Source organism: Medicago sativa, chromosome 3, assembly GCF_051527215.1.
Source record: "Medicago sativa cultivar Bolivia chromosome 3, Bolivia_mono, whole genome shotgun sequence".
Classification (NCBI taxonomy): domain Eukaryota; kingdom Viridiplantae; phylum Streptophyta; class Magnoliopsida; order Fabales; family Fabaceae; genus Medicago; species Medicago sativa.
In genome coordinates this window covers 60,379,425-60,406,597 of record NC_140751.1, presented here as the reverse complement: position 1 = coordinate 60,406,597, position 27,173 = coordinate 60,379,425, and the positions used below count along the sequence as shown (strand labels likewise).

The following is a 27,173-nucleotide window of genomic DNA, read 5'->3' as shown; positions in this document are numbered from 1 at the left end:
GTGCCGATGCCGCAAACTCAAGCATGAGACATGAAGAAAAGAAACACCGGAGCGAGTGTGATGACATTCAAAGCTATATTCCTTCACATGCAAATGAATTGTACAACTGATTACATCTTTTATATGGGCTCCGGTCATATATTCACTAACAAGTTGGAATGAGTATTAGTGAAGTGTGGTACGTAGTTAGCTTATATGACTTTTATATTAGAAAGAAATGTATCATTTTCTCTTAATATAGTTCTATTTCCCTTTTTATGGTTCATTTGACTTTTACATTTCAAAAATAACCATATGTATCATCCAATAAAACTGGTCATCCCCTATTCATTTATCTTTTTAACAAATGACATATATTAACATTCATTCAATTTTTCTAAGATTTGATAAATTTGATAGAAATATAAGAAATACATGCCTCATGATGGACTACAGTTCAAATATTTCAAAATTAAGTACAACTAAAACCAAAGCTGAGGGTTACTTTACTTCACCCATTTGATGGAAAGGAAAGTGTTAATTAGTTCAAGTTATACAACACTACTACTTCTCAAAACAACAACATCCAAACAGATACATTAACTGTCACTTTTGGTAATATGAACATTAAAAACCAAATCTTTCTTGTTTATCAGTTCAAAGACACAAACATCTCCTACTTGCAGACCACTTTCTCTTGCAAACAAGGACCAACCGGCCGAGAGGCGGCGAACATTTCTAGCCTCACAATAAGGAAGCAGTTTCAGATTCCATGATCTTTTCCCAATCTGCAGCATCACATACTTTTCTTTGTTCTCAATAACCCCATTTAAAGTTGGTACACACTGCATAGCACAATGTTATCATCATTGTAATAATCACAACATATTATATATGTCATACATATAGCATTGCTTGAATTAATGTAAATGTTGTGTATAATCTTACCACCCGATTTTCTGCTAGGTGAGTAGGGTTTATGAGAATTGTGAAAAAAGGATTGCTTGAGATGAATTTTAAAGCTACTTCCTGAGCTCTAGCTCCCTTTGGCCAATTCCATGATGTAGTTCTTTGATTAGTCTTCATTACCTCAGCTGCATATATTTGTGTAGAATATAAAACAAAGAAGAAATTTTGAATATTCATGATGCTTGACGTTTTCAGGTTATTTTATCAAATACCATCTTTTGTACTATATCCGTATTTTATTGTAAGTGGTTTTGACGATTTCACTCAAATTAAGAAACGTAGAATCCATTTAATTTAGGGTTAAATAAGGAAATGGTCCCCCTAAATATACATTTGATTTTAGTCCCTCTAAAAAATTTCATTTATAAAATTAGTACTTGCTCTACATTGAGTATTACACTAGAGCAATGATTTCATAAATGAAAAAAATTTAGAAGGAGTAAACGCCTAAAGAATATTTTAAGGGGACTAAAATCAAATGTTGGTATATTTAGGGGGACTATTTACTTATTTAACCCTTTAATTTAAGTGGAAAAGAGAAATTATGAATGATTTTACAAAATTATCCTTCAATAATGATATTGAAAAGAGAAATTAAAAGAATTGAAAGAGAGAATAATACCTAATAAAGGGTATGATAGGAAAAGAAACAAAGCTTCATATGTGTGGTAAAGTGATTTATAATTTATCAGAAATATTTTTTCCCAAAGTAAAATATGTTGGAACAAAATGTGTTTAACAATGAACCTTAAAGGGTTTTGATGATAACAAGGTATTAAAAATTGTAAATTGGACTAGCTAATATTTGTTCAAGTGTACAGGACCATAATTATAAAGTTACATCATCATTGGTTCTGAATGAGCAAATAAAGAGCTATGGAAACAACAAAAATTTGAAGCTTGGACGCTCCCGAAGGCAACTTGCTACTGAAGAGAAAAAGCGCTCCTGAAGTCAAGCTGCTCCTGAAGAAATAGCGCTCCTGAAGTAAGCTGCTCCTGAAGAATAGTGCTTCTGAAGACAAGAGGTCCAGAAGCCACATCATCAGAAGCTGCAGAAGTCATATCATCAGAAGCTGCATCATCAGAAGCTGCCTCATCAGAAGCCATTTCACCAGAAGCTGAATATCAACTGGATTTGCAAAGAATCAAGAATTGAAGAATTATCAATGCAAAAGCTGTCTATTGGATTCGAAAACACAAACAAAGGATTAGTGGAGTTTGCAACGGTCATTTCAAAGGTGTTTGAAGGCGTGTGTTTGCAATTTGGACGAAAGCGTTGACATTGTACTTTGTACGAATTGTACAACCACGTTCTCCACTACTCTGTTTTGTGTCCGCGCTACAGGACAAGAAAACAGCTCCAGAATACGGTTTCGCCTGCATAGATGTTCCTTTGGATAAGGAATGGATTTCAAATTTGTTCTTCATAGGACAACAGCCAAATCAGGCAAAAGATTATTGGTGAAAGATCAAGCTTCAACAACGACTCTTTGGTGTGCTGGCAATTTCACAACGTCTCTCTCACACCTCTATATAAAGGAGTGAAGACCTAGAGAATTGGTAATGCATGAACTCTGAACGAAAGACTCACAAGATTTTCACAAGTACCAAACCTCTGCTGAAATTGTTCTGCATTCACTTAGAATTTCTGTGTCTCAAAGTCATATCTTAGAAATTCTTAAGTCCATTGAGTCTGTATCTGATTTGTATTGTGAGCACCTCTGATTGTATATCAAGTGTTCAACCTTAAACAATTTTCTGTGTAATTTTGTTTAGTTAGGAAGTCTCTTGCAGTTGTGCTTGAGCAGGAAGTCTCTTGATTGTGTTCTTGAGCAAAGGAAGTCTCTTGCTTGTGTGCTTGAGCATTGGAAGTCTCTTGCTTGTGTGCTTGAGCATTGGAAGTCTCTTGCTTGTGTGCTTGAGCATTTGTAATCAGATATTACTCATAGTGAAATCTCCTTGGAAGTGCAAGGGGGACTGGACTACTTCCGGATTGTGGAAGGAACCAGTATAATTGCTTTGTGTCGTTCTTCTTCTCTCTCTCTCTGTTTTATTCCGCTGCATTTAGATTCTGATTATCACTTCAGAAGCTGTCTCGCTTAGCTTCTGATCAGTGTGTTCAGTTTTTAGGAGAAACGAAGAATTTTTCTAAAACACAATTCAACCCCCCCTTCTTGTGTTTTTCTCACCTTCAATTGGTATCTAGAGCCTTGGTCTGTTGTGTATCACTTAACCGTGCAACAGTCAAAGATCTGAGAAAAACATGTCTACTCCTACTCCTACTGGTCCTGGTGATACTAGCTATAAACATGTCTCACATGATTATAGTGATAGTAAGAAAACCAGTATTGGAAAAGTTCCAAAGTTCAATGGAGATGCTGAAGAGTTCTCTTGGTGGAAGACCAACTTTTACAGTTACATCATGAGCCTAGATGAAGAATTATGGGATATTCTGGAAGATGGTGTTGGTGATTTAGTCCTTGATGAAGAAGGAGCTGCTGTGGATAGAAAGAAACATACTCCAGAACTGAGGAAACTTTACAAGAAGCATCATATTATCAGAGGAGCTCTTGTCACTGCCATACCCAAAGCAGAATACATGAAGATGAGTGACAAATCCACTGCTAAAGCTATGTTTGCTTCTCTCTGTTCAAATTATGAAGGGAGCAAGAAGGTCAAAGAAGCAAAGGCTCTCCTGCTTGTACATCAGTATGAGTTATTCAAAATGAAGGAGGATGAAACTATTGAGGAGATGTACTCAAGGTTTCAAACCTTAGTTTCTGGTCTACAGATTCTAAAGAAGAGCTATGTTGCTTCTGATCATGTAAGCAAGATACTCAGAAGCTTACCTGCCAGATGGAGACCAAAAGTGACTGCCATTGAGGAAGCTAAAGATTTAAACACTTTAAGTGTCGAAGATCTTGTTAGTTCTCTCAAAGTTCATGAGTTAAGTCTTAATGAACATGAGTCTACTAAGAAGAGTAAATCAATAGCTCTTCCATCCAAAGGCAAGTCATCAAAAGCTCTCAAAGTGGTTGAATCTGAAGAGGAAGAACAGTCAAGTTCAGACTCTGAACCAGATGCTGCAGAAATGGCCATGCTCTCAAACAGACTTCAATATCTGGCCAAGAAGAACAGAAAGTTTCTCTCCAGAAGGGGTAACTCCAGAAGCTCAAGGAAAGAAGATCAGAAGGGATGCTTCAACTGTAAGAAGCCAGGTCACTTCATTGCTGAATGCCCTGATCTTCAAAGAGAAAAGTCAAAGGACAAGTCAAAGAGGTCTACATTCAAACCAAGCAAATTCAAGAAGCAGATTAAGCAGAGTTTAATGGCAACCTGGGATGATTTGGGTAGTGAATCTGGATCTGATAAAGAGGAAGCTGATGAAGATGCAAAGGTAGCTGTTGGGTTGGTAGCAACAGCAACTTCAGAAGCTGGGTCAGATTCAGACTCAGAAGATGAAAACGAGGTATATTCCAAAATTCCCAGAGATGAACTTGTTGAGTCACTTAAAGAACTTCTTACACATTTTGAAGTAAGAACCAATGAGTTGAAGGATTTAAAAGAAAAATATGCTGATTTGGTACAACAGCAAAAATCAACTTTATTGGATCTGAAAGCTTCTGAACAAGGACTTAGGGGCTTTGACTTCATGTGTAAAACATATGAAGATCAGCTCAGGTTCTTATGTCAGAAGCTACAAGAAAAGTGTAATGAAAAACCTTTAAGTAACCATGAAATTGCTCTTGAAGATTTTATTATATCTGGCATTGACAGAAGCAGAGTGGCTTCTATGATTTATAGCATTTACAAGAACAATGGCAGAGGAATTGGTTTTCCAGAAGTGAAACTGGAGAAAACCAATCTAAAGTCTTGTTGTGAATGCATCAAGGAAGGTCTGAAAACATTCTTTGTACCAGAAGGGGCTGAGTTGGAAACTGTTGTTCAATCAGAACCTGAAGCTTCTAGTTCTAAGGCTAAGATTATTTCAAAGCCAAAGAACTCTAAGTCAAAGGCTATGATCAAATCTGATTCCAAGACTTCAAAGGTTAGGATCCTGAAAAGATCAGAACCTATTCCTCAGAGTCTGGTGAAACCAAAATCTGGGGTTCTGAAGTCTAAGTTTCAGAAGAAGACAGTTACTGCTTCTGAAGTACCAAAACCTAAGGTGATGGTTAATCAGAAGCAACCCAACTCACAGCACAAGGTACAAGAAGTGAAGAGTAAAGCCTTAAGTACTAACCTTCCAGGACCCATAGAACAATGGGTACCTAAAACTAAAAATGTCAATGATGCAGGTATGTCTAAGAGCAGTGCCAAAGCAAAGATCATGGTACCTAGACAGCGGTTGCTCAAGACACATGACAGGAGACAAGTCCATGTTCCTCAGTCTAACAATGAAAGAGGGAGGAAATGTGAAATTTGGAGGCAACCAGTCAGGCAGGATCATAGGTACAGGAACTATTGGTAATTCCTCTACCTCAATTAATAATGTATGGTTGGTAGATGGTCTTGAACATAACCTTTTGAGCATTAGTCAATTTTGTGATAATGGTTATGATGTGCTTTTTGAAAGACCCAACTGTACAGTAATCAACAAGGAAGACAAATCCATTGTGTTCAAAGGAAAGAGAGTTGACAATGTCTATAAAATCAATTTTTCTGAACTGGCTGATCAGAAGGTGGTTTGCCTACTATCAGTGAATGATAAGAAATGGATGTGGCACAGAAGGTTGGGACATGCTAACTGGAGGTTAATCTCTAAGCTTAGTAAGTTACAACTTGTGAAAGGGCTACCAGACATTGACTATCATTCAGATGCACTCTGTGGTGCATGTCAGAGAGGGAAAATTGTGAAATCATCTTTTAAATCCAAAGACATTGTTTCAACCTCAAGACCGTTAGAATTACTCCATATTGATTTATTTGGACCAGTAAGTACTGCATCCTTATATGGAAGTAGATATGGATTAGTCATTGTTGATGATTACAGCAGATGGACTTGGGTGAAATTCATAAAGAGTAAAGATGTTGCGTGTGATGTATTCAGTAGCTTCTGCACTCAAATTCAATCTGAAAAAGAATCAAAAATTTTGAAAGTCAGAAGTGATCATGGTGGAGAATTTGAAAATGAGCCATTTGAAGCTTTTTGTGAAAAACATGGAATTTTCCATGAATTCTCTTCTCCTAGAACACCACAACAAAATGGGGTTGTAGAGAGAAAGAATAGAACTTTACAAGAAATGGCCAGAACCATGATTCATGAAAACAATTTACCAAAACATTTTTGGGCAGAAGCAGTGAATACAGCATGCTATGTTCAAAACAGGATCTATATTAGACCTATTTTGGAGAAAACAGCATATGAACTCTTTAAAGGAAGAAAACCCAATATCTCTTTCATCAATTTGGATGTACATGTTACATTCTGAACAACAAGCTCTACCTAAAGAAATTTGATGCAAAGGCCCAAAGAGGAATCTTTTTAGGTTACTCTGAAAGGTCAAAGGCATACAGAGTGTATAATTCAGAGACACTCTGTGTTGAAGAATCTATGCACGTTAAATTTGATGACAAGGAGCTTGAAGATAAAACTTCAAAGCAAGGTGAAAGTTTTGCAGAGATACAGGTTCCTGAGGCTACTCCAGAACCTGATCAGATAGCTGAGTCTGAAGATAGTCCAGAAGCTGAACCCACATCAAAAGCGCAAGATGAAACTGCTTCTGATGAAGCACAAGATGGCTCACATCAAGAAGATCCTCCCAGAAACACATTCAAACACAAGTCTTCACATCCTGAGGAGCTAATCATTGGAAACAAAGATAGTCCAAGAAGAACAAGATCACATTTCAGACAAGAAGAGTCAATGATTGGACTAATCTCAATGATTGAACCTACAACAGTTGATGAAGCACTTTCAGATGATGGATGGATCCTAGCTATGCAAGAAGAGTTGAATCAATTTCAAAGAAATGATGTGTGGGATCTGGTACCCAAACCTCAGCACAAGAACATTATTGGAACAAAATGGGTATTCAGAAACAAGCTGAATGAGCAAGGTGAAGTAACAAGAAACAAAGCCAGACTTGTTGCACAAGGGTATAGTCAACAAGAAGGCATTGATTACACTGAAACGTTTGCTCCAGTTGCAAGATTGGAAGCAATCAGGTTACTTCTTTCCTATGCAGTTAATCATGGCATAATATTATATCAAATGGATGTCAAGAGTGCATTTCTAAATGGTGTCATAGAAGAAGAAGTGTATGTCAAGCAACCTCCTGGATTTGAGGATATTAAATATCCTGACCATGTTTTTAAACTGAAGAAATCACTATATGGCTTGAAACAAGCTCCCAGAGCTTGGTATGATAGACTAAGTAATTTCTTAATCAAAAATGATTTTAAAAGAGGACAGGTCGATACTACACTCTTCAGAAGGACCCTTGAGAAAGATATTCTTGTTGTGCAAATATATGTTGATGATATAATATTTGGTTCTACTAATGCATCTCTTTGCAAGGAATTTTCTGAGTTAATGCAGGATGAATTTGAAATGAGCATGATGGGAGAGCTGAAGTTCTTCCTGGGCATTCAAATCAATCAATGCAAAGATGGAGTCTATGTTCATCAATCAAAGTACACAAAGGAGCTTCTGAAGAAGTTCAAACTTGTAGATTGTAAAGTGATGAACACTCCAATGCACCCTACGTGCAACTTGAGCAAAGAAGATGAAGGAGCTAAAGTAGATCAGAAGCTGTATAGAGGTATGATTGGTTCTTTGTTATACCTCACTGCATCTAGGCCAGATATTTTATTCAGTGTATGCTTGTGTGCAAGATTCCAATCAGATCCTAGAGAATCTCATATGACTGCTGTCAAGAGAATCTTCAGGTATTTGAAAGGAACAACTAATCTTGGACTCCTTTATAGGAAATCCTTAGATTATAAGCTAATTGGATTCTGTGATGCTGATTATGCTGGTGATAGGATTGAAAGAAAGTCAACCAGTGGCAATTGTCAATTTCTGGGTGATAATCTTATATCCTGGGCTAGCAAAAGACAAACAACTATTGCTATGTCTACAGCAGAAGCAGAATACATTTCAGCTGCAAGTTGTTGTACACAACTACTTTGGATGAAACATCAGTTGGAAGATTATCAGATAACTGCTAACAGTATTCCCATTTATTGTGATAATACTGCTGCTATTTGTTTGTCTAAAAATCCAATTTTGCATTCAAGAGCTAAGCACATTGAAATCAAACACCATTTTATCAGAGATTATGTTCAAAAAGGAATTTTAGATATACAATTCATTGATACTGAAAATCAATGGGCTGATATATTTACTAAGCCTTTAACTGTTGAAAGATTTGATTTTATAAAGAAAAATTTGAACATGCACTTTGTATCTGATTAAATGCTTGCTTGCTCCTGAATAGGATTTTAGGTTCTGAAGTTAGTTCAGAAGCAGTAGTCCATCAGAAGCTCTTTATTGAGGTTCTGAGGAAAACTCGCTTCTGATGATGACGTCAGCATCTGAAGTCCAGAAGCTGGATTTGTTGCTTCTGAATAGTTGAATTAGTGGAAACGTTGGAAGTTACCTTTTAAAAAGTAACTTCTGACCCACTAACTTGGTAGTTACTCTGTGAACTTCTTACGTGGCCTGTATGTGTTGGTGTATAACTAAAAGGGCAATGATGATTTAATAGCTTTGAAAGTACTTTTCACGCGCCCCCAATTTTGTCATTAATGTTATGTTTGTTTGTCTCTTTTGAATTGCAATCGTTTTACTTTTAACACTTTGTCAATTCACACACTACTCACTCACAACAAACACATTTGCTCTCAAACCTCTTGCGAAGTAAGCGCATTCTCTCAACCTTAGAACCCTAAAATCTTCATCTTCTTCAAGTCTTCGTCAATCATCAAATGGCATCATCAAGCTCGCAACGAGAAGATTCAGTATCTACTTCACGAATGGTCCCTGAATATGACTACAGAGGAAGAAGCATGAAATTGGAAGAATGGGATTTGCAGGTTCAGATAGAGAATCCAGTGGACTTTGATTCTCTGAATTTTCATAGGTGTTCAATCAGAAGCTACTATGAAGAGCAAGGACTCATGGATTATTTCAAAATGTTGAATGGACCAACATATGAAGCTCTGGTTAGACACTTCTGGGTAAGAGCAAAATTCTACAACAAAGCGGCATCCTTAGCTGAGGAAAGTCAGATGGTGCTAATGTATCCTGAATTAGAAGGGAAAACAAGAGAAGAAATGGGTCTTGCGCCATTTGTTGAAGATGAAATCAGGTCCAGCATCTGTGGTATTCCAGTAAGACTTGCACAATGGCACATAGAGTATGTTCTCAAGGCTGCAGCCTCTGGATACTACTCTGGAATTGATCTTTCAGATGCTGCTGAAAAAGGCATTTGGAAAAAGCAAGCCAACTTGGTGATATACAATTCTGAGAAGGAGAAGAAATATGCTGAATTGAGCATGGAAACTAAGATGCTTCTGAAGATTCAGAATGAGAACCTGTTTCCAAGTGGTGACTGTGTGAAACCAAATCTAGCTCAGAAGGTCCTTCTCCAGCACTTCATCAAGAAGGAAAAGGTGAATGTGCCCAAATACATGTTCAAGTACTTGGTAGAGTGTTTGAAACAGAGTCAGCTACTGGATAAACCCTTGGTTCCTTATGGAAGACTTCTCTCAGAGATATTCTATCAAGGAGGTATCTTGGACAGTCTCAGTCAATCTCAAGGCTTCACAGATCAGCTACTTGACACAAAAACTGGAAAATTCATTAATGCTCATACTCTCTTGAATATGAAGCTAATCAGTGAAGTCACCAAACTTCAAACTGATTTAAGTGAATCATTTGTTAAGTCTGATCTTATGAAGGACTTTCCACCCATCTGCAAGAAGGATCCCATTGAAGTGCAGATGTACTATATCAAGGAACATTTTGAGGCAACCAATGAGAGAATCAGATTGGAAGATATTCCAGAGGAAATGTATGGTGGTGCTCTGCCACGAGCCAGAGGCAGAAAGTCAAAAAGGAAGATAACTGCAGAGCAATATCTAGAGGTTGAACAACCTGCTAAAAAGGCAAAAGTTGCTACTGACAAGCTCAAAATTGGTAGTTCATCAGTACCTTCTATTGAAGAAGCCATTGAAGACATGGATTCCAGGTTGATCATGGATGTTGGCATTTCTCTTGATCAACCTGCTATACCAAAGAGGAAGAGGAAGCCAGCCTTGAGGAGGACCAAGGATTTTCCTCATATCACCTCTACAGCTCAAGATGCTTCTGATTTGGAGTTAAAGAAGTTACAAGAGAAGAAGGCAGCAGCTGAAAAAGTCTTGGAAATTGCTGCTGAGCTACAAGAGTCTGTAGTCTTAGAAGCCAAGAAAATGTTGCAGATGACCAGTGAGTTTGCTCAAGAGGATTCTGATCCTGAACCAGAGAAGGTAATTAATATATCATCAGATTCCGCATCCAAATCATTATCAGACTCTGATGATTCTGATGATGATATACCCTTAGCTCAACTGTTTCGAAAACCAGTAAAAAGCCAATCAACATCAACCAAAACCAACGATAAGCCCTCTCAGTCAACTACTTATGAACCAGTTGGTCACATAATTAATGAGAAGTTGGCTGAACTGGCTGAGCAGAGAGAAAGAGTCATTGATACTATTTTTCGCCTTCACCCTCAACCTCTTAACATTCAACCTCTCAACATGATTCCTCCAGAAAATGTTGAGTCTACCTCAGAAAAGGTCTCTGAAGCAACTCCAGAAGCAGCTGCTTCTGAAAACGTTGTTTCAGAAAACCCCCATCAACAAACACCTGAACCACATAAACCCACAACACCCCCTCAATCACCAATAGCCACCATTGACCCCCAACTCAACACTCAAACATCAGCTTCACCACAACAACCACCAACTGAAACTGAGTTTCAACCTTTACCTGAACACTCTCCAAAACCAACTCTCATGGATGTTGACATCTCTCTAGTCAATGTTCAAGCCTCAACCTCCACCACACACATTGATTCTGACCAGCCTTCATCTTCAAACACACAAACACACTTTACCATTCCAGTTCCTAACCCTGTTCAAGATTTGGAAATCAATGATTCTGATCTTGAAATCCTTGAACAACCACCCACAGACATCCTGGAATCTGGATATATTAATTCTGAGCTTCTGACAATTCTGAGTCAATTGCATAATCTGGTGGATCAAAGAGGGACAATTGATCTCACAGGTGCATATGAAGACTCCTGGGCATCTCTTCAGAACCGGGCAACTGAGCTAATTGAAAGCATAAGGGCTAAGTGCATCAGAAGCAAGGAAGCTACTGTCAGGAAGTTAATGGAGCATCTGAATCAGAGTCTCAGAGTAAGAAGTTCTACACCGCTCCTGGCAAACCAGCCTTTCTTCTTTGAAACGGATTACTTGACCAGAGAAGCAAGGTTGTGTAAGCTTCTGAAGAAACAGATGGCACAGCAGCAGCAAGAAGCTAGAGAAAGGGAACAAGCTCTTCTTCAGAGGCAACAACAACTTGAAGAACTGTTGAAGAAGAAGATTGAAGAAATGGAAGAGATGAAGAAACAACAACAAACCAACCCTTAGTTGCACACCCTTGTGTTTTTCTTTGTTTGTTGTCTGTTTTAAAATTTCTTAGTCCTTGCTTCTGAAACCATCTTGTCTTATTTCTCTTGCTTCTGAATGCTTACTGATTCTGACTGTTTAGCTGCTTCTGACAATTGATATACATGTTCATATATTTTGCTCTGACTTATTTAGTTCACTTTCTTTTATACTCTCTCCTGTTTGAGTTTTTCTCATATCTTTTTGTCTTTTATGCTTAAATTTATTTTAATTTTTTTTTTTGATAATGACAAAAGGGGGAGTATATGTGACAAGTATTTAAAGGCTCTGAGCCCCATTAATGGCATTTGAAATTTTTGAAAACCTTCTATCATTTTTTTTACCTTATTGGTATAAGCTATGAACGAACGAAGGAGTATCAAAATTCAAGTAAAATTAATTGAACCATTCTTCTTATCTATAAGTTAATTCTTTCAATGATTCAATTTTGTTTTTAAGCTCTGATAATATTATTGCGCGAAAAATGAATTTAATTAACCTGGATAGAACTTAGGGGGAGCTTACAAACCTCACCTTAAAGACTATCAGACTCAGGGGGAGTTTGAGCTTACAAACCTCAGATTCTGAGCTTACAAACCTCAGAACCCCAAAGTCAACTTGTTAATTAGATTAACAACAATTGATCAATTTTAAATACTTTTGTTTGTCATCATCAAAAAGGGGGAGATTGTTGGAACAAAATGTGTTTAACAATGAACCTTAAAGGGTTTTGATGATAACAAGGTATTAAAAATTGTAAATTGGACTAGCTAATATTTGTTCAAGTGTACAGGACCATAATTATAAAGTTACATCATCATTGGTTCTGAATGAGCAAATAAAGAGCTATGGAAACAACAAAAATTTGAAGCTTGGACGCTCCCGAAGGCAACTTGCTACTGAAGAGAAAAAGCGCTCCTGAAGTCAAGCTGCTCCTGAAGAAATAGCGCTCCTGAAGTAAGCTGCTCCTGAAGAATAGTGCTTCTGAAGACAAGAGGTCCAGAAGCCACATCATCAGAAGCTGCGTCATCAGAAGCTGCAGAAGTCATATCATCAGAAGCTGCATCATCAGAAGCTGCCTCATCAGAAGCCATTTCACCAGAAGCTGAATATCAACTGGATTTGCAAAGAATCAAGAATTGAAGAATTATCAATGCAAAAGCTGTCTATTGGATTCGAAAACACAAACAAAGGATTAGTGGAGTTTGCAACGGTCATTTCAAAGGTGTTTGAAGGCGTGTGTTTGCAATTTGGACGAAAGCGTTGACATTGTACTTTGTACGAATTGTACAACCACGTTCTCCACTACTCTGTTTTGTGTCCGCGCTACAGGACAAGAAAACAGCTCCAGAATACGGTTTCGCCTGCATAGATGTTCCTTTGGATAAGGAATGGATTTCAAATTTGTTCTTCATAGGACAACAGCCAAATCAGGCAAAAGATTATTGGTGAAAGATCAAGCTTCAACAACGACTCTTTGGTGTGCTGGCAATTTCACAACGTCTCTCTCACACCTCTATATAAAGGAGTGAAGACCTAGAGAATTGGTAATGCATGAACTCTGAACGAAAGACTCACAAGATTTTCACAAGTACCAAACCTCTGCTGAAATTGTTCTGCATTCACTTAGAATTTCTGTGTCTCAAAGTCATATCTTAGAAATTCTTAAGTCCATTGAGTCTGTATCTGATTTGTATTGTGAGCACCTCTGATTGTATATCAAGTGTTCAACCTTAAACAATTTTCTGTGTAATTTTGTTTAGTTAGGAAGTCTCTTGCAGTTGTGCTTGAGCAGGAAGTCTCTTGATTGTGTTCTTGAGCAAAGGAAGTCTCTTGCTTGTGTGCTTGAGCATTGGAAGTCTCTTGCTTGTGTGCTTGAGCATTGGAAGTCTCTTGCTTGTGTGCTTGAGCATTTGTAATCAGATATTACTCATAGTGAAATCTCCTTGGAAGTGCAAGGGGGACTGGACTACTTCCGGATTGTGGAAGGAACCAGTATAATTGCTTTGTGTCGTTCTTCTTCTCTCTCTCTCTCTGTTTTATTCCGCTGCATTTAGATTCTGATTATCACTTCAGAAGTTGTCTCGCTTAGCTTCTGATCAGTGTGTTCAGTTTTTAGGAGAAACGAAGAATTTTTCTAAAACACAATTCAACCCCCCCTTCTTGTGTTTTTCTCACCTTCAAAATAATAGTAAAATACAAGAGGGAGTAACAAATAAACATTACTCCCTCCGGTCACTATTATAAGCAAAAATTGACTTTTTGCTTATAATAGTGACCGGAGGGAGTATGTGATACCATGAGATTGAATGCTTGTTTTACTTTTTTAGGTGAGCAAATGGCAGCTATGCACCAGTAGGATGCCAATAACATGTTAAACTATCACTTGTGGAAAGTTATCCAAGCCAAGCTTCTCACAAATGAGGAAATAAAGAAGTTCTGACGTAATCTTATTGATCAAGAACAGTCCTGAACTTTTTATAGTAGAGGTTTCCATAATTGGAAGCTGCTCAACTTATCATCTACCCAGTGTGGTAAATATAACACTACTACAAAATATAGATTTTACATCAATGGTGTTTAAGTTTTAACATCAGCACAAAACAAATCTGAAGGGAAAGATACACACTATGAGTTTTTACATCAGCTGACATAAGCATCTGATGGGAATTCTTGATAGTATATAACATTTACATCAGTGGATAATTGAAATGAGGGGAAAAACACGCGGTGGCATTTTTGCAATTTTAATGAAATTTGTATTTTACATCAGTGAAGAGAAGCACCTGAGGGAAAAACAATTTGCCACTATTTTCCTTTTGCCTCTCTCACAAAACACACAAATCTCAGATCTGTTTTTTTTCCTCTCCCCTCGAACACTCACTCACCGTTTCACAGCTCGTTTTCCCTATCACCTCTCACACTCGCCGTCGTTTTCCCTCTCACCTCTCAGACTCACCGTCTTTTCACCCCTCACCATTTTAACAGTGTCGTTGATTTCCTTCTTTCACAGAACTCTCGCCATCGTCGTTCTCGGCATCAACGGAAGTTAAACTGCGGTAAGATTTATCAGATTTTCTAGGTTTTGATTTTTCTCTCTTTAGTTAGGTTTTGATTCAAATCAAAACCTAGAAAAACCATTCTCAACACACCATCTATTTGCTTCAGATCTGAACTACACATGGATTCTATTTGTGTTCTACGATCTAAGTTTTGCTTGCCCCTAGAAAAACCATTTCTTCAAAACTAAGGTTTTAGTTTCAGTATTCATTCACTATCTGTGTGCGTGCGTGTGTTGTTGCCGCCCCTAGCTAAATCTGCAAACATGGCTACCCAAATGAGCAAAAAGCGAAAGGTTTGTTCTCAGATTCGTTAATCTTAATCCATTAGTAGTGATTTCTTAATTCTTAATTTGATATTTAATTTGATTTGTGGTGTTGCAGTTCGTCGCTGACGGAGTTTTCTTCGCTGAATTGAATGAGGTTTTGACCAGAGAGCTTGCTGAAGATGGATATTCCGGTGTTGAGGTTAGGGTTACTCCCATGCGCACTGAAATCATCATCAGAGCTACTCGTACCCAAGCTGTTCTCGGTTAGTGGTTTAATCAAATTATTTATTTATTTTTAATCTGATTTAAATGGTTGAATCTGATTTATGAATTTATGATTAGGTGAAAAGAGTAGGAGGATCAGAGAGCTGACCTCAGTAGTCCAGAAAAGATTTAAGTTTCCTGAGAACAGTGTTGAACTGTATGCCGAGAAAGTTAACAACAGGGGACTTTGTGCCATTGCACAAGCTGAGTCTCTTCGTTACAAGCTTCTCGGTGGTCTTGCAGTTCGCAGAGCCTGTTACGGTGTCTTAAGGTTTGTTATGGAAAGTGGTGCTAAGGGCTGTGAGGTTATTGTCAGTGTAAAATTGAGGGCTCAGAGAGCTAAATCAATGAAATTTAAGGACGGGTATATGATCTCGTCCGGACAACCTGTTAAGGATTACATTGACTCTGCTGTTAGACATGTTCTTCTTAGACAGGTTAGTTTATGATCCAACAACCTTATTGGTCGTTCGTTCATATGGTTTGTTATGGATTTATGTTGCTAATGATTATGTCATTTATGTTGTAGGGTGTTCTTGGTATTAAGGTAAAGATTATGCTTGACTGGGATCCTAAAGGAAAGCAAGGTCCTAAAACTTCCCTACCTGATATTGTTACCATTCACACTCCAAAGGAGGAGGAAGAGTACATCAGGCCTGCTGCTGTTGTTGCAAATGATATCGAGGTCCCTGTCCTAGTCCCTGTTGTTTGAGAATGTTTTGAGTGTATGATTTGACATTTTTGTTACATTTAGTGTTCTTTGTCTGACTTTGTAGTTTTCGGTTCAATGTTTAAGTCCCTGTGGTGCTTTTTTGGGTATTGTTTTCCTGATCTTGTCTTTTATATGATTAATATCGCTAATCTTCAATGTTCTTACTTTGATACCATTGAAGTGGATTTTAGTTGCAACATGATGTTTTACGATGAGTGTTTTTTATTGTCATTATGATATCTTCTTGTTATGGTTCTGTAATTGGTTTGAGTAATTGGCCAAGTAATTTTCTTAACTTTCATGATTGTCTAGTTCATCTGATTAAGGCATAATTGATTTAATTAAGGCATCATTTTTTGAGTAAACCGGGTGAGGATAGGGACTAAGAATTAAGAAAATTTAGCATATTTTTACCATTCAAAAAATATTATGCATGTGGATATAATTCAAATTGGATGAAATTGGTTTTGAATTCTTATAGTTGTATTTTTGGTATAGAAAGCATGGAAGGAAGAAAAAGTATACAATCATCCCTCCTTCAAATTGATTTAAATGAGTCGGCTTCAGTCCAAGATCCCTCTAAGCATAGCATGGAACAACAACAGGAGAAAACTGGCACAGATATCATTGAGTCGGGTGGTGCCGTTGCAATTCTAAACTCTAATGATAATAACGTCACAACTCTAAACTCTGACAAAAATAACTTAATTCAAGCTGAGTCAGTACCAGAAGAAAGTCATGCCCCAAGGAAAGGGCATTGGACAGAGGATGAACACAAGTAAGTATGCAGTCTATGTTAATGTTAACCTATGTTTGAGAGTTATTTTTATTTTATTTTATTGAGTTAAATATGTGTTTAGTTCTTATTAAATTACAGATTTTAACGTCTATAAAATTATTCTGTTTTTTGACAATTGTTTTCATTTTATCTTTTATACATTTGTTTAGTTATGAATATGGATGCATTAGTATATTTTCTTCTCATATTATTTAGTTGAATTTGAATATTTCACATTCATTCTCTATATATAGGTTGTTTTTGAAGGGGATGAAAAAACATGGAAAGGGACGCTGGAAAAATATTTCAAAAGAATTTGTGGTGACAAAAACTCCAACTCAAGTTGCTAGCCATGCCCAAAAATACTTTAACCACCAAAATGTGAAAGATATGGAAAAGAAGGAGAAAAAAAGAAAAAGTATTCACGACACAACCTTAAACAAGAATGACACATTGGTCACTAATGTATTTTAATCCAACAATTTCAACTCTACATTGTTGCTGGTATGAATCAGAACTTATTTATGTGAAATTTGATTATTGATTTTTGTAACTTTTATTTGGAACTGTTCACTAATGTATTTTATTTGGTATTTTTGGTTATGTTGATTTCTTTTTCTTCTCAATTAATTGCTTTGTTCGATGCTAGCTAAATGTATGTATCACACCTACTTAGTTAGTTGATGCAATACTTTTGCAAGCATGGCGAAGAATATTGTTGTGGCTAAGAATAAGTATGTAAGAATCTTTACTAAAAGTGATGGTAGTAGTTCTGGTGTTGGTGCCGTAGTTATTTTTCAATTTTGTTAGTCATTGACTTTTTCCGGTTACCGTGTTAGTGGTACACAGTATCCATTGAATAGATATCTATCTGTGTTGGTTATTATGTTGAAATATACAAGTCCGTGGTTATTTTGTGTAATATTTTTATTAATTGATTGAAGGTTGATCTCCCGGACTCAATAGCTGCATCGATCTCCCTCAATCGGTCACTTGATCTTCCGAACTCTCTCTCAATCTCACTACTCTCAAAATCTCACTAACTCACTCAGGTATTAGCCTTAATTTTACCTTGTTTGTTTTTACTAAATGTGAATGGTTCGATTTATTTACTGTGATTTAGTGATGTAGTGAATTTATTTTTTGACTTATTAAGGAAATGGATAAAGAAAATGAGTTGTTATAGGTTTGACTTAGTTTTCTTCTTTTACTTTGACTTGTTTATACTATATGTATTTTCAAAGATAGTCATATCCTTGTTGTTATTAATTAATTATATTAACCTATTGTACTCATTGTAGGTATTCAATGATCCAACATCATTAACAGAAGAAGTGTTATATGATTTATATGGTATGTTTCAAAGCCAATTTGAGAATTTGACGTTTGTTGAGATATTAGAATTTTGAATGAACTTGTAGTTTGCTACTTAATGCCTAGTGGTTTGGGTGTATTCATGTTTTTCTTTCCTATATTGGGTATTATGATTTACTTATGTTGGACTTTGAAATGATTTTCATGAACTTATTTATGTAGTATTTGCGTTTGTGCACGTCTAAATATCTATAATCCATTTGGTCATTTTGGAAACTTGGTTGACTATCTCATAAAGCCAAGAGAAGGACAATTGAACATGTTAATTCACACCTTCTCTAGCATAACATCTTCCCTTTACTTTTTAGTATAGTGATGCTTATATCTTACATTTGCTCGTTGAGAGAGTTTTCTTCACTGAATTGAATCTGGAGTTGGTTTTTACAAGAGAGCTTGCCGAGGATGGTTATTCTGGTGTTGAGTTTATGGTTGCCCGAATGCACACTGAAATCATGATCAAGGCTACTCGCACCCAAGTTGCTCTTGGTAAGTGATTTCATCAATCTTTGAATTTTAACTATCGTTGGTGGAATCTAATTTGTGATTATGATTTTATTTTTTTTGTTTCATTTTGGGTTTTTTCTTTTATGATATATGAATTTTTTTTATATGGATATACGATTTTGATTTGTGATATACCAATTTTTTTATTTATTTTGAGTTTGATCATATTATATATTATAATTATTTTGTGTTGTATTTTGGGTTTTTGTGATGTATAGGTGTGATGGGAAGAAGGATTAGTGAGCTGATCTCTGTCATACAGAACCACAAATGAATGTAGTGTGTACTTCCCATTGTTTGATAAAAATGTTCCATGGCTTATGTATTCATATATGCATGTACTTTTTTATATATAGAATTTTGATGTGGCTAGTTTTGAGTATTGATGATGTAAAAATATCAAATTAGAATGACTAATATAACTTCATGGTTGGCATTAATATCCATATTTCTTTTCATATTTTTAATATTAAAGAAAAGAACACGGTTAGAAGCATAATATTTTTTTTAAAAAAAATATATATTTCACATCAGTGGGTTTTATGACTAATGTGAAATATAGATATTTAACTTCAGTGTCTATCTTATAACTGATGTGAAAACTCAATTGTTAAATTTCAAAGTCTGTCTATTCCAACAGTGGAAGAGGAACTGATGTAGAAATCAAGATTTTACATCAGTCGAAACCTGATGTGAAAGGATGTGGACTTACCACATCACGTCACTTTACATCGGTTGCAAACTGATGTGAAAAATCATTTCCAACTGATGTAAAAAATCATTTCTGTAGTAGTGTAAGGATATGTTATAGCATTTAATTTTTGGTATAGCTCTTGACATTATTTGGAAAGCAAGGAACGTGTTGGTTTTTTTTTCCTTATCAACAAACTGATTGCATGACCATATGTGACTAATCAGGCTAAGGTCATCTTTGGTTAGAACCAACTCCCACAAGGCTAACTAATCAATTATAGTATGTCACACTCTATTGGAGTCAATATATACATGTGTATATATAAGAAGAAACCGAAAATGAAATCCAAAGACTTTGGTCATAGACATAAATATTTTGTAATTAGACACACATTTGCAATCACATCATTTATTTCATTAATAAAAAAAATAAAAAAAATTCTCTTTTTACCATTTTTTTTGCAATCACAAAGACTTTAAGTGAAAAAGATTTGTGATTGTGTCCAACCAAGCCTAACTCATCCATACATACCTCTTACTTTCTTATGTGGTCGAGGAGAAAATAATGGCGGCTTTTTTCTAGTACTCTTCTGATTTGGCCATTCATCTAAAATCTCAACAGATTCATCATCACTATGACCAACATTGTCATTTTCATCATCAGTGTCACATGAAGTATCATAGTCTATTTCTACTGCATTCTGGCCAAGTATTACTACATCAAACTTGGAAGTTCCTTTATATTCAAACACCACCAAACAGCCATGTCCAAGAGAGTAATTTTCAGTAAAATATTTCCAACCCTTTTCAAACCAAATCTCACCATTGATTTTTTTCCAATAAACTTTCCATTTAGTATCATCAGGACTCTTAATCAACACTGGATTTAATAAACTATCTCCATGTTTCCTTGTAAACTCATTTGGTATTTTCTGTAAAAAAATTAAGTACCCAAGTTGGTCAGTAAGCCAACGGTGTCAAATTAGTATTCCTTCTAGAAATAAGACTTATGTGTGAATGGAAATAGAACTTTAAATATTTTTATTTTTTTGAAAAACTTCTAATACAAATAATACTCCAAACACAAAATGTGTGAAATGTAAATATAACTCTAAATAGTAGAAATTTGAATGCATCATGCTTACAAGTCTTTGAAGATTAGATTGGACGATGATCTTGAAAAAATGGATGGGAAAGGTAGCATTTCTCCTAGCCATGGATGATGGAGTTTGAAGTGGAGATAAGAGATGTTTGATTGTTGTAACTTGTAATGAAGTTAATGACAACGAAGCTAGCAAGCAAAACTCTTTCATTTATTAGTAACTGTTGTAATTAAATAAACTAGTACCTTCCCAATTGAGCTGTTAGAAATTGTATGGTTCATGTGTAACCTATTTGCTATTGTCATTAAATTAAAGTAGTTCAACTCCTTTTGCATTAATTGATCCCAAAGCACATTTTTCTTCTCTTTCAAATCAGATAGTTTTCTCAAAGCACACTGCTCTTCTGCACTAAATCTCTCACTGCATCTCTGTAACAGTGATTGAATTAACTCCCACTTTGTTGGTTTTTAGTTACAGTACTGTTACGTACGTATGCTGTGTCTTTTGGACAGATTCATTTTGTTGCAGACATAAATAACATTTTATGAGAAAATGAAGAAGAAGAAGAAAAAAAAAATGGGAAAAAAAGTTGGACTAATCAAACTCATAACCTATAGTTTCTCAAAGTAATCATATTTTTGTGGTCTTTGAACCCTAAAATATAATTCCTCGCTTAAATTTTCTTTTTTAAAAACATAAAATAAAACTTACAATAAAAAGAAGTATTCATAAAGTATAAAGAGTGTAAATTTTTTTACAATTATCGATTCCAAGTTCACAAATCTTCATTCGCCTTTCAATAAAATTTGTTTCTTAGATTCATTAGACAATAAATGACTATTGAAATATTGAAACTGCATAAAATTTGATGTATTCCATTTTAATTTTAAATTAGGACTTTCTTTTGGTGGTGTCCGGGGTTTGAACCTCGGACCTTACATATTTTATGCATTGTCCTTACCAATTAAGCTAAGCTCACAGGGACATTTTAAATTTGGACTAAAACATGAATTATCTTTTTCAAATTAAAATTTAATTATTAGAAAATTAAAAATTAAATTAAATTACAACAGATTACATTAAAATAAAATTGTTAATTAATAAAAAAATTATATAAATGAGATGTTTGGTGGATAGAAAGAAAGTAGATATATGTGTTCATAATTTTTTTTACGTTTACATACTATCAAATTAGATTCATGAGTCTCAAACTAACATGAATACCTTATTCAGAATGATTGGAACAATATGACTTTAGGTTTATCAATATACATATATAATCAAGTAAAATATCGTTAGTTGATCTAATACTCAAGTTGACCTAAATATCCAAACAAATCAAACCAAAAGTCGCTTTTAATATTCGAATAAATTTATCTACCCAGTCAAATTAGATCAGAAGTCAATAGAGTCTCATATTAATATGGATATCTTATTATCTGAAATGTGAGCTTATCAATCTAATACTCAATTGACATGTATAGCATTACATATAGATTATAAGTCAGATACTTCATTATACTCCCTCCGTCCCTATATCTAAACACTCATTTGACTTTATTTTTGTCCCTAAATGTAAACCCCTTTTCAAATTACTAGATGCATTTATTATTTTTTTCCTAAACATACCCCTAATTAATACTACTAACTTGTCTTGAAATTTGAAAAATCAAATTTAATACACATACAAACAAAGGACAATTTGGTAATATATATTATCACACAAAACAGACACATTAATTACACTGACAACTTTTCTTAAGAAATGTGAAAAATGCAAAGGGGGTTACATTAAGGGACGGAGGGAGTATTTATTAATTCAAATTGACACTAAATATGAGACTTGGATTAACTTGAACAACTTATAAAGAAAAGGGAAATGCTAACTGGTGCCCCCGGGGCACTGGTTAAGGATATGAAAAAGGAAATTATACAGTAGTTAATGCATTGAAATTGTGTAATTAATTTATAATAAAGTCAAAAACAGTTTCATTTTATGGTAATAATTCCCTTTTATGGTATGCTTAACCAGTACCCCAAGACCCTAAAGAAAACTATGCGGAGTGTCTGATGATCATAGGAAGGCTACACATGATGTCAGCACAAAAAGAGCATTAGTTTAGAAAAAAAACATTTTCCATACTCGTTGCACCGTTGAATAAAAAGTTTGTGATGTTATTATGGACGGTGGTAGTTGTGAAAATGTGGTACGAAACTACGGGTAGAGAAGTTGTACCTATCTACACAAAGTCATCCTCATCCTTACAAACTACAATGGCTCAACAAATGTATAAATAACACTCTTTAAATGATTTGACCTATCTTAATCACTAACACTTAAAATAAATGATAGTTATTTTTTGTATTTCGTTTTTATATTCTAGTATGTATAATATATTTTTTTATGGATGTATAAACAATACTCTTTAAATGATTAGAACAATATTGTTCTGTCCAATCAAAAAATAAAACTGTATTTATAAAAAGAAAGAAACGGCAACGGGCTGCATTATCATTATCATGTAAATGATGGAAGATAAAAAAAAATTATCAAAAAAAAAAACACTTATGCACTTGCGCCCAATGTAGTCAGGATCGAGATCCTACGTAGGATTGGTCAGCCGGTGAAAGAACGTAAACACGAGAAACGTAACACGGTTCGTAAGTAGGATCGGTAAGTTGTTGAGAGTTGAGAGAAATGGATAGAGAAAATAGAGGAAAAAGAGAGGAACCAAGCATAAAAACAGAGATAACAGAGGAAAAACATAGGAACCAAGCAACAAAATAGATAAAAACAAAGGAAACCGAAGAAAAATGGCAAAAAATAGAGGAAACAGAACAAAATTGAACCAGAGTAAAGTCGAAGCACAATCGAGGTGTTCTGGCACATAAGATCGTGCATTCCTACAAATTGGGACTCGATCTTGGCTACATTTGCGCCCCTACATTTCTTCACATGCTGATGTATTGAAGGATGCTTAACAAGTAAATCAATCAATAAAGACAAGTTCTCAATAGCCAAATGCTTCTTGGTGACTAGATTTTCAAGCTCCCATCATGTGACAACTCAAATCTTCATCTATTTAAGAAGGGTCCTCTCAAAGTATAGGAAAGAATAATGAAAAATGCATATTTGAGCACAAGAAAACTAGTTAAAAATTAAATGAAGGAATAAATGAATGACACATGCAGATGAATTACACAACTGATCGATCACTAAGAACCGGTAACTACCCCAACTAACTAGCTGAAAATAATGTTTGGATCGCCAAAACACATACTGAATTACTCCGTCCGTTCCTTTTTAACTGTCTCTTTTGGAGAAAATTTTTGTTCCTATTTAACTGTCACTTTCAAATTTTAATGCATCATTAAATGTTGTTTTACCAATATTATCTTTTATTATTTATTGCGGAGAGAGAAATATATGAAATGAGATGTTAAATTAATAAGGTCATTATAGTAAAAGTATATAACTTATTGCATCAAAAGTAGAAACAATTATTGATTGTCTTGGTTTGTGTAAAATGTCAAAAAGTGACAATTAAAAAGGAATGGAGAGCTATTTTTGAAATTATATTCAGTGTGATTTCATTTTTTGTCCTTTTTTATTGTAAAATGACTTTTACATTAGAAAGAAATGAAGAGTACCAGCAAGAACAGAATATTCAGAAGGGGAAGAAATTCAAAGGGAAAGAATTACTAAGTTCTATAAAAAAAATTATTGCCATTCACATCATTCATGCATCTTTATAACAATTTTCATGTTAGCAATATTCCCTTAATTTTCATTTTTATTCTCCCTTAATTTAGTATTATTCTCCATATTCTGTTTCCACTTTTTATGATCCATTTGACTTGTACATTTCAAAAAATATAACACACATTTCACAAATTCTTTTTCTCTTGGCGCACACCTACAATCACACGTGACACAACAAGTAACAACACAACCAAATTCATGTTTCTAAATATAAAAAAAAACAATAGAAAAATGTTGCCTAGTGCCCCCAGAACACTAGTTAAAGAAACATGTATCGTAAAAATTTCTTAGAATTTGTGTAATCAAGTATTAAAAAGTATATAAAATGCAGTATTCAATGTAAAATTGACCTGTTTTGTTTTTTTAACTCGTGTCCGGAGCACTATTTAGTATGACCAAAAACAATAACTTATTATAACAAAATAAAATTATCATGAATTATTCAATGTTTTTTAGAATATCAACAATTATTAAGGACAATTATGATTTATATTTCTCTTTCTGGTCAAGTAGTTTAATGACTAAAAATTCATGTCACAATGACCCTAACTACAAAATTATATATAAGGTGCCCCACTATTCAAAATTCGTCGTTGTATAAAGGTCACAATTCACAGCTAATGTGGACCACCATCTTCCAAACAAAATGGTCATCTCCTATTCATTTTTCATTCTAACAAATGACATACATTAACATTCATTCAATCTTTCTAAGATTTGATAAATTTGAAAGAAATATAAGAAATTCATGCCTCATGATGGACCATAGTTCAAATATATCATAATTAAGTAATACTAAAACCAAAGTTTGAGGTTATAACTTCACCCATTTGATACATATTACTGCTACTACTCAAAACAACATCATCCAAACAGATACATTAACTGTCACTTTTGTAGATATGGACATTAAAAACCAAATCTTTCTTGTTTATAAGTTCAAAGACACAAACATCCCCTGGTTGCAGTCCACTTTCACTTGCAAACAAGGGCCACCCGGCCGAAAGGCGGCGACCATTTTTAGCCTCGCAACAAGGGAGCAATTTCAGATTCCATGATCTTTTCCCAATTTGCAACATGACATACTTTTCTTTGTTCTCAATAACCCCATTTAAAGCTGGTACATACTGCATAGTAAAATGTTATCATCATTATAATAATCACAACATATTATACAGTATATGTTATACATATAGCATTGCATGCATTAATGTAAATGTTTTGTGTTTAATCTTACCACCCGATTTTCTACTAGATGAGTAGGGTTTATGAGAATTGTGAAAAAAGGATTGCTTGAGATGAATTTTAAAGCTACTTCCTGAGCTCTAGCTCCCTTTGGCCAATTCCATGATGTAGTTCTTCCACTAGTCTTTTTAATGTCACCTGCATATATTTGTGTAGAATTAATGTCCAACACAGAAGAAATTATTCAAGTAGCATGTTGAAATTTTGATTATTCATGATGCTTAATGTTTTCAGGTTATTTTTTTGGGTATAAAGAAAGAGATCAGTTTAAACTTGGAGAAACAGAACATGAAATCTTTACATACCTTTAACTTTCTTATGTGGTCGAGGATAAAATAATGGTGACCTTTTTCTAGTACTCTTTTGATTTGGCCATTCATCCAAAATCTCAAGTGATTCATCATTACTATGACAAACATTTCCTTTATCATCATAAGGGTCACATGAAGAATAATCTATTTCTAGTGCATTCTGGTCAAGTATGAGTACATCAAACTTTGAAGTTCCTTTATATTTGAACATTACCAAACACCCATGTCCTAGAGAGTAATTTTCAGTAAAAAATTTCCAACCCCTTTCAAACCAAATCTCACCATTGATTTTCTTCCAATAAACTTTCCATTTAGTGCCATCAGGAGTCTTTATCAACACTGGATTTGATAGACCAACTCCATGTCTCCTAGTAAACTTATTTGGTATTTTCTGTAAAAAAAAAAAAAAAACAAATAAAAACTTCTTCGTAATCAGTAAGCAAAATATGTCAATTATTCCTTCTAAAAATACAACACTCATCTAAACATTCATGTTTGATGTAACTAAGCTTAGTGATCATTACTAAGATAACAACTAACCATAACGAATTTTCAAATAATCATAACTAACGTGTAATTGTCTTAAACATTATTCCACTAATTCTAACAGATCCCTAATCAAATTTCTAGTGCTTGCATGTCATGTGTGTAAGTGCATGTATTTGCAACTTACTAATAACATGTAAAATAAAAATAGCATGTTGGAAATCTAAATAGGAATGCTTACAATCCTTTGAAGATTAGTTTGAAGAATAATCTTGAAGAAACGGATGGGGAGGGTAGCATTTCTCCTAGCCATGGATGATGTAGTTTGAAGTGGAGAGTAGAGATGATGGATATGTTGATGTGTGTCACTCTTCTATAACCGATGACAATCACTATATATTGGTGTGAGCAAGCAAAGCTATTCATTTATTAAGGTGGTAATTGAGCTACCTGTCTCAAATATGTCATTATTACAACCCAGAACAAAGTAATGGGCTGCGTCTTCTTATTCTTAGTTGATCTTCACACTTTTATTACTAGCTTATTTTATTTTTTTTAGAAAAGCTTAGTTGTTAAATATAAGCATTTATTTCACTAAAAAAAATATCATATATACAAGCACATTTTTAAATTACTAGACACATTTTTTTGTTTCTTTTTCAAATAAACTCCTAATTAAGACTTCCTCAAGTCTAGTCTTTTTTATAAGACAGAAATGGATCAACAAAAACTTGTGTATTTAGTCTACAATATTAACTAAATTGTTTCTTATAATAAGGATCTAAAAAGTCAATTGTTTCTTATAATTAATAAGGATCGGAGGAAGTACATCAATTTTGGTCGACCAATTTGTCTCTTATAAAAAGAACAAGAGGAAAGTGTGTTGGGATATAAAAAAACAAAATATATACGAAAGGTATTTTAAATACATTCATATATAAAATTTATACATTAACTACACAACCAATTTTTCTTAAAAAAATTTCTTAAAAGATT

The 27,173-nt window shown here is 34.7% G+C and overlaps 4 protein-coding genes across 4 annotated transcripts; 2 read left to right on the top strand and 2 right to left on the bottom strand.

Moving 5' to 3' along the window:
• Positions 1 to 439: 439 nt before the first annotated feature.
• On the bottom strand, positions 440 to 20,570 carry LOC146938791 (B3 domain-containing transcription factor VRN1-like). The gene is made up of 4 exons (XM_085752698.1): positions 20,415 to 20,570; positions 19,802 to 20,201; positions 928 to 1,073; positions 440 to 824 (listed from the first exon to the last, which is right to left on the bottom strand). Exons 1-4 carry the CDS (start codon positions 20,484 to 20,486, stop codon positions 579 to 581), a joined length of 864 nt encoding a protein of 287 aa, XP_085608824.1. The 5' UTR covers positions 20,487 to 20,570; the 3' UTR covers positions 440 to 578.
• LOC146938793 (small ribosomal subunit protein uS3x-like) lies at positions 14,859 to 15,925 on the top strand. Its single transcript, XM_085752701.1, has 4 exons — positions 14,859 to 14,971; positions 15,060 to 15,207; positions 15,287 to 15,645; positions 15,738 to 15,925. The coding sequence occupies exons 1-4, from the start codon at positions 14,942 to 14,944 to the stop codon at positions 15,918 to 15,920; spliced, it is 720 nt and encodes a 239-aa protein (XP_085608827.1). The 5' UTR covers positions 14,859 to 14,941; the 3' UTR covers positions 15,921 to 15,925.
• Positions 15,803 to 18,998, top strand: LOC146938792 (uncharacterized). The gene is made up of 6 exons (XM_085752700.1): positions 15,803 to 15,893; positions 16,419 to 16,698; positions 16,953 to 17,202; positions 17,643 to 17,750; positions 18,000 to 18,558; positions 18,795 to 18,998. The coding sequence occupies exons 2-3, from the start codon at positions 16,424 to 16,426 to the stop codon at positions 17,170 to 17,172; spliced, it is 495 nt and encodes a 164-aa protein (XP_085608826.1). The 5' UTR covers positions 15,803 to 15,893; positions 16,419 to 16,423; the 3' UTR covers positions 17,173 to 17,202; positions 17,643 to 17,750; positions 18,000 to 18,558; positions 18,795 to 18,998.
• A 4,326-nt stretch (positions 20,571 to 24,896) lies between the features above and the next one.
• On the bottom strand, positions 24,897 to 26,644 carry LOC146938790 (B3 domain-containing transcription factor VRN1-like). The gene is made up of 4 exons (XM_085752699.1): positions 26,419 to 26,644; positions 25,686 to 26,082; positions 25,373 to 25,518; positions 24,897 to 25,262 (listed from the first exon to the last, which is right to left on the bottom strand). The coding sequence occupies exons 1-4, from the start codon at positions 26,488 to 26,490 to the stop codon at positions 25,017 to 25,019; spliced, it is 861 nt and encodes a 286-aa protein (XP_085608825.1). The 5' UTR covers positions 26,491 to 26,644; the 3' UTR covers positions 24,897 to 25,016.
• Positions 26,645 to 27,173: the final 529 nt, after the last annotated feature.

Coding starts and splice junctions, on each gene's coding strand:
- LOC146938791 (XM_085752698.1), bottom strand. CDS start 20,486: ATGGCTAGGAGAAATGCTACCTTTCCCATCCATTTTTTCAAGATCATC. Junction 20,202..20,414: donor AATCTAATCTTCAAAGACTT/GTAAGCATGATG, acceptor ATTTTTTTACAG/AAAATACCAAATGAGTTTAC. Junction 1,074..19,801: donor ACCACATAAGAAAGTAAGAG/GTATGTATGGAT, acceptor AAATATATGCAG/CTGAGGTAATGAAGACTAAT.
- LOC146938790 (XM_085752699.1), bottom strand. CDS start 26,490: ATGGCTAGGAGAAATGCTACCCTCCCCATCCGTTTCTTCAAGATTATT. Junction 26,083..26,418: donor AAACTAATCTTCAAAGGATT/GTAAGCATTCCT, acceptor TTTTTTTTACAG/AAAATACCAAATAAGTTTAC. Junction 25,519..25,685: donor ACCACATAAGAAAGTTAAAG/GTATGTAAAGAT, acceptor AAATATATGCAG/GTGACATTAAAAAGACTAGT.
- LOC146938793 (XM_085752701.1), top strand. CDS start 14,942: ATGGCTACCCAAATGAGCAAAAAGCGAAAG. Junction 15,208..15,286: donor TCGTACCCAAGCTGTTCTCG/GTTAGTGGTTTA, acceptor ATTTATGATTAG/GTGAAAAGAGTAGGAGGATC. Junction 15,646..15,737: donor GACATGTTCTTCTTAGACAG/GTTAGTTTATGA, acceptor TTTATGTTGTAG/GGTGTTCTTGGTATTAAGGT.
- LOC146938792 (XM_085752700.1), top strand. CDS start 16,424: ATGGAAGGAAGAAAAAGTATACAATCATCCCTCCTTCAAATTGATTTA. Junction 16,699..16,952: donor TGGACAGAGGATGAACACAA/GTAAGTATGCAG, acceptor CTCTATATATAG/GTTGTTTTTGAAGGGGATGA.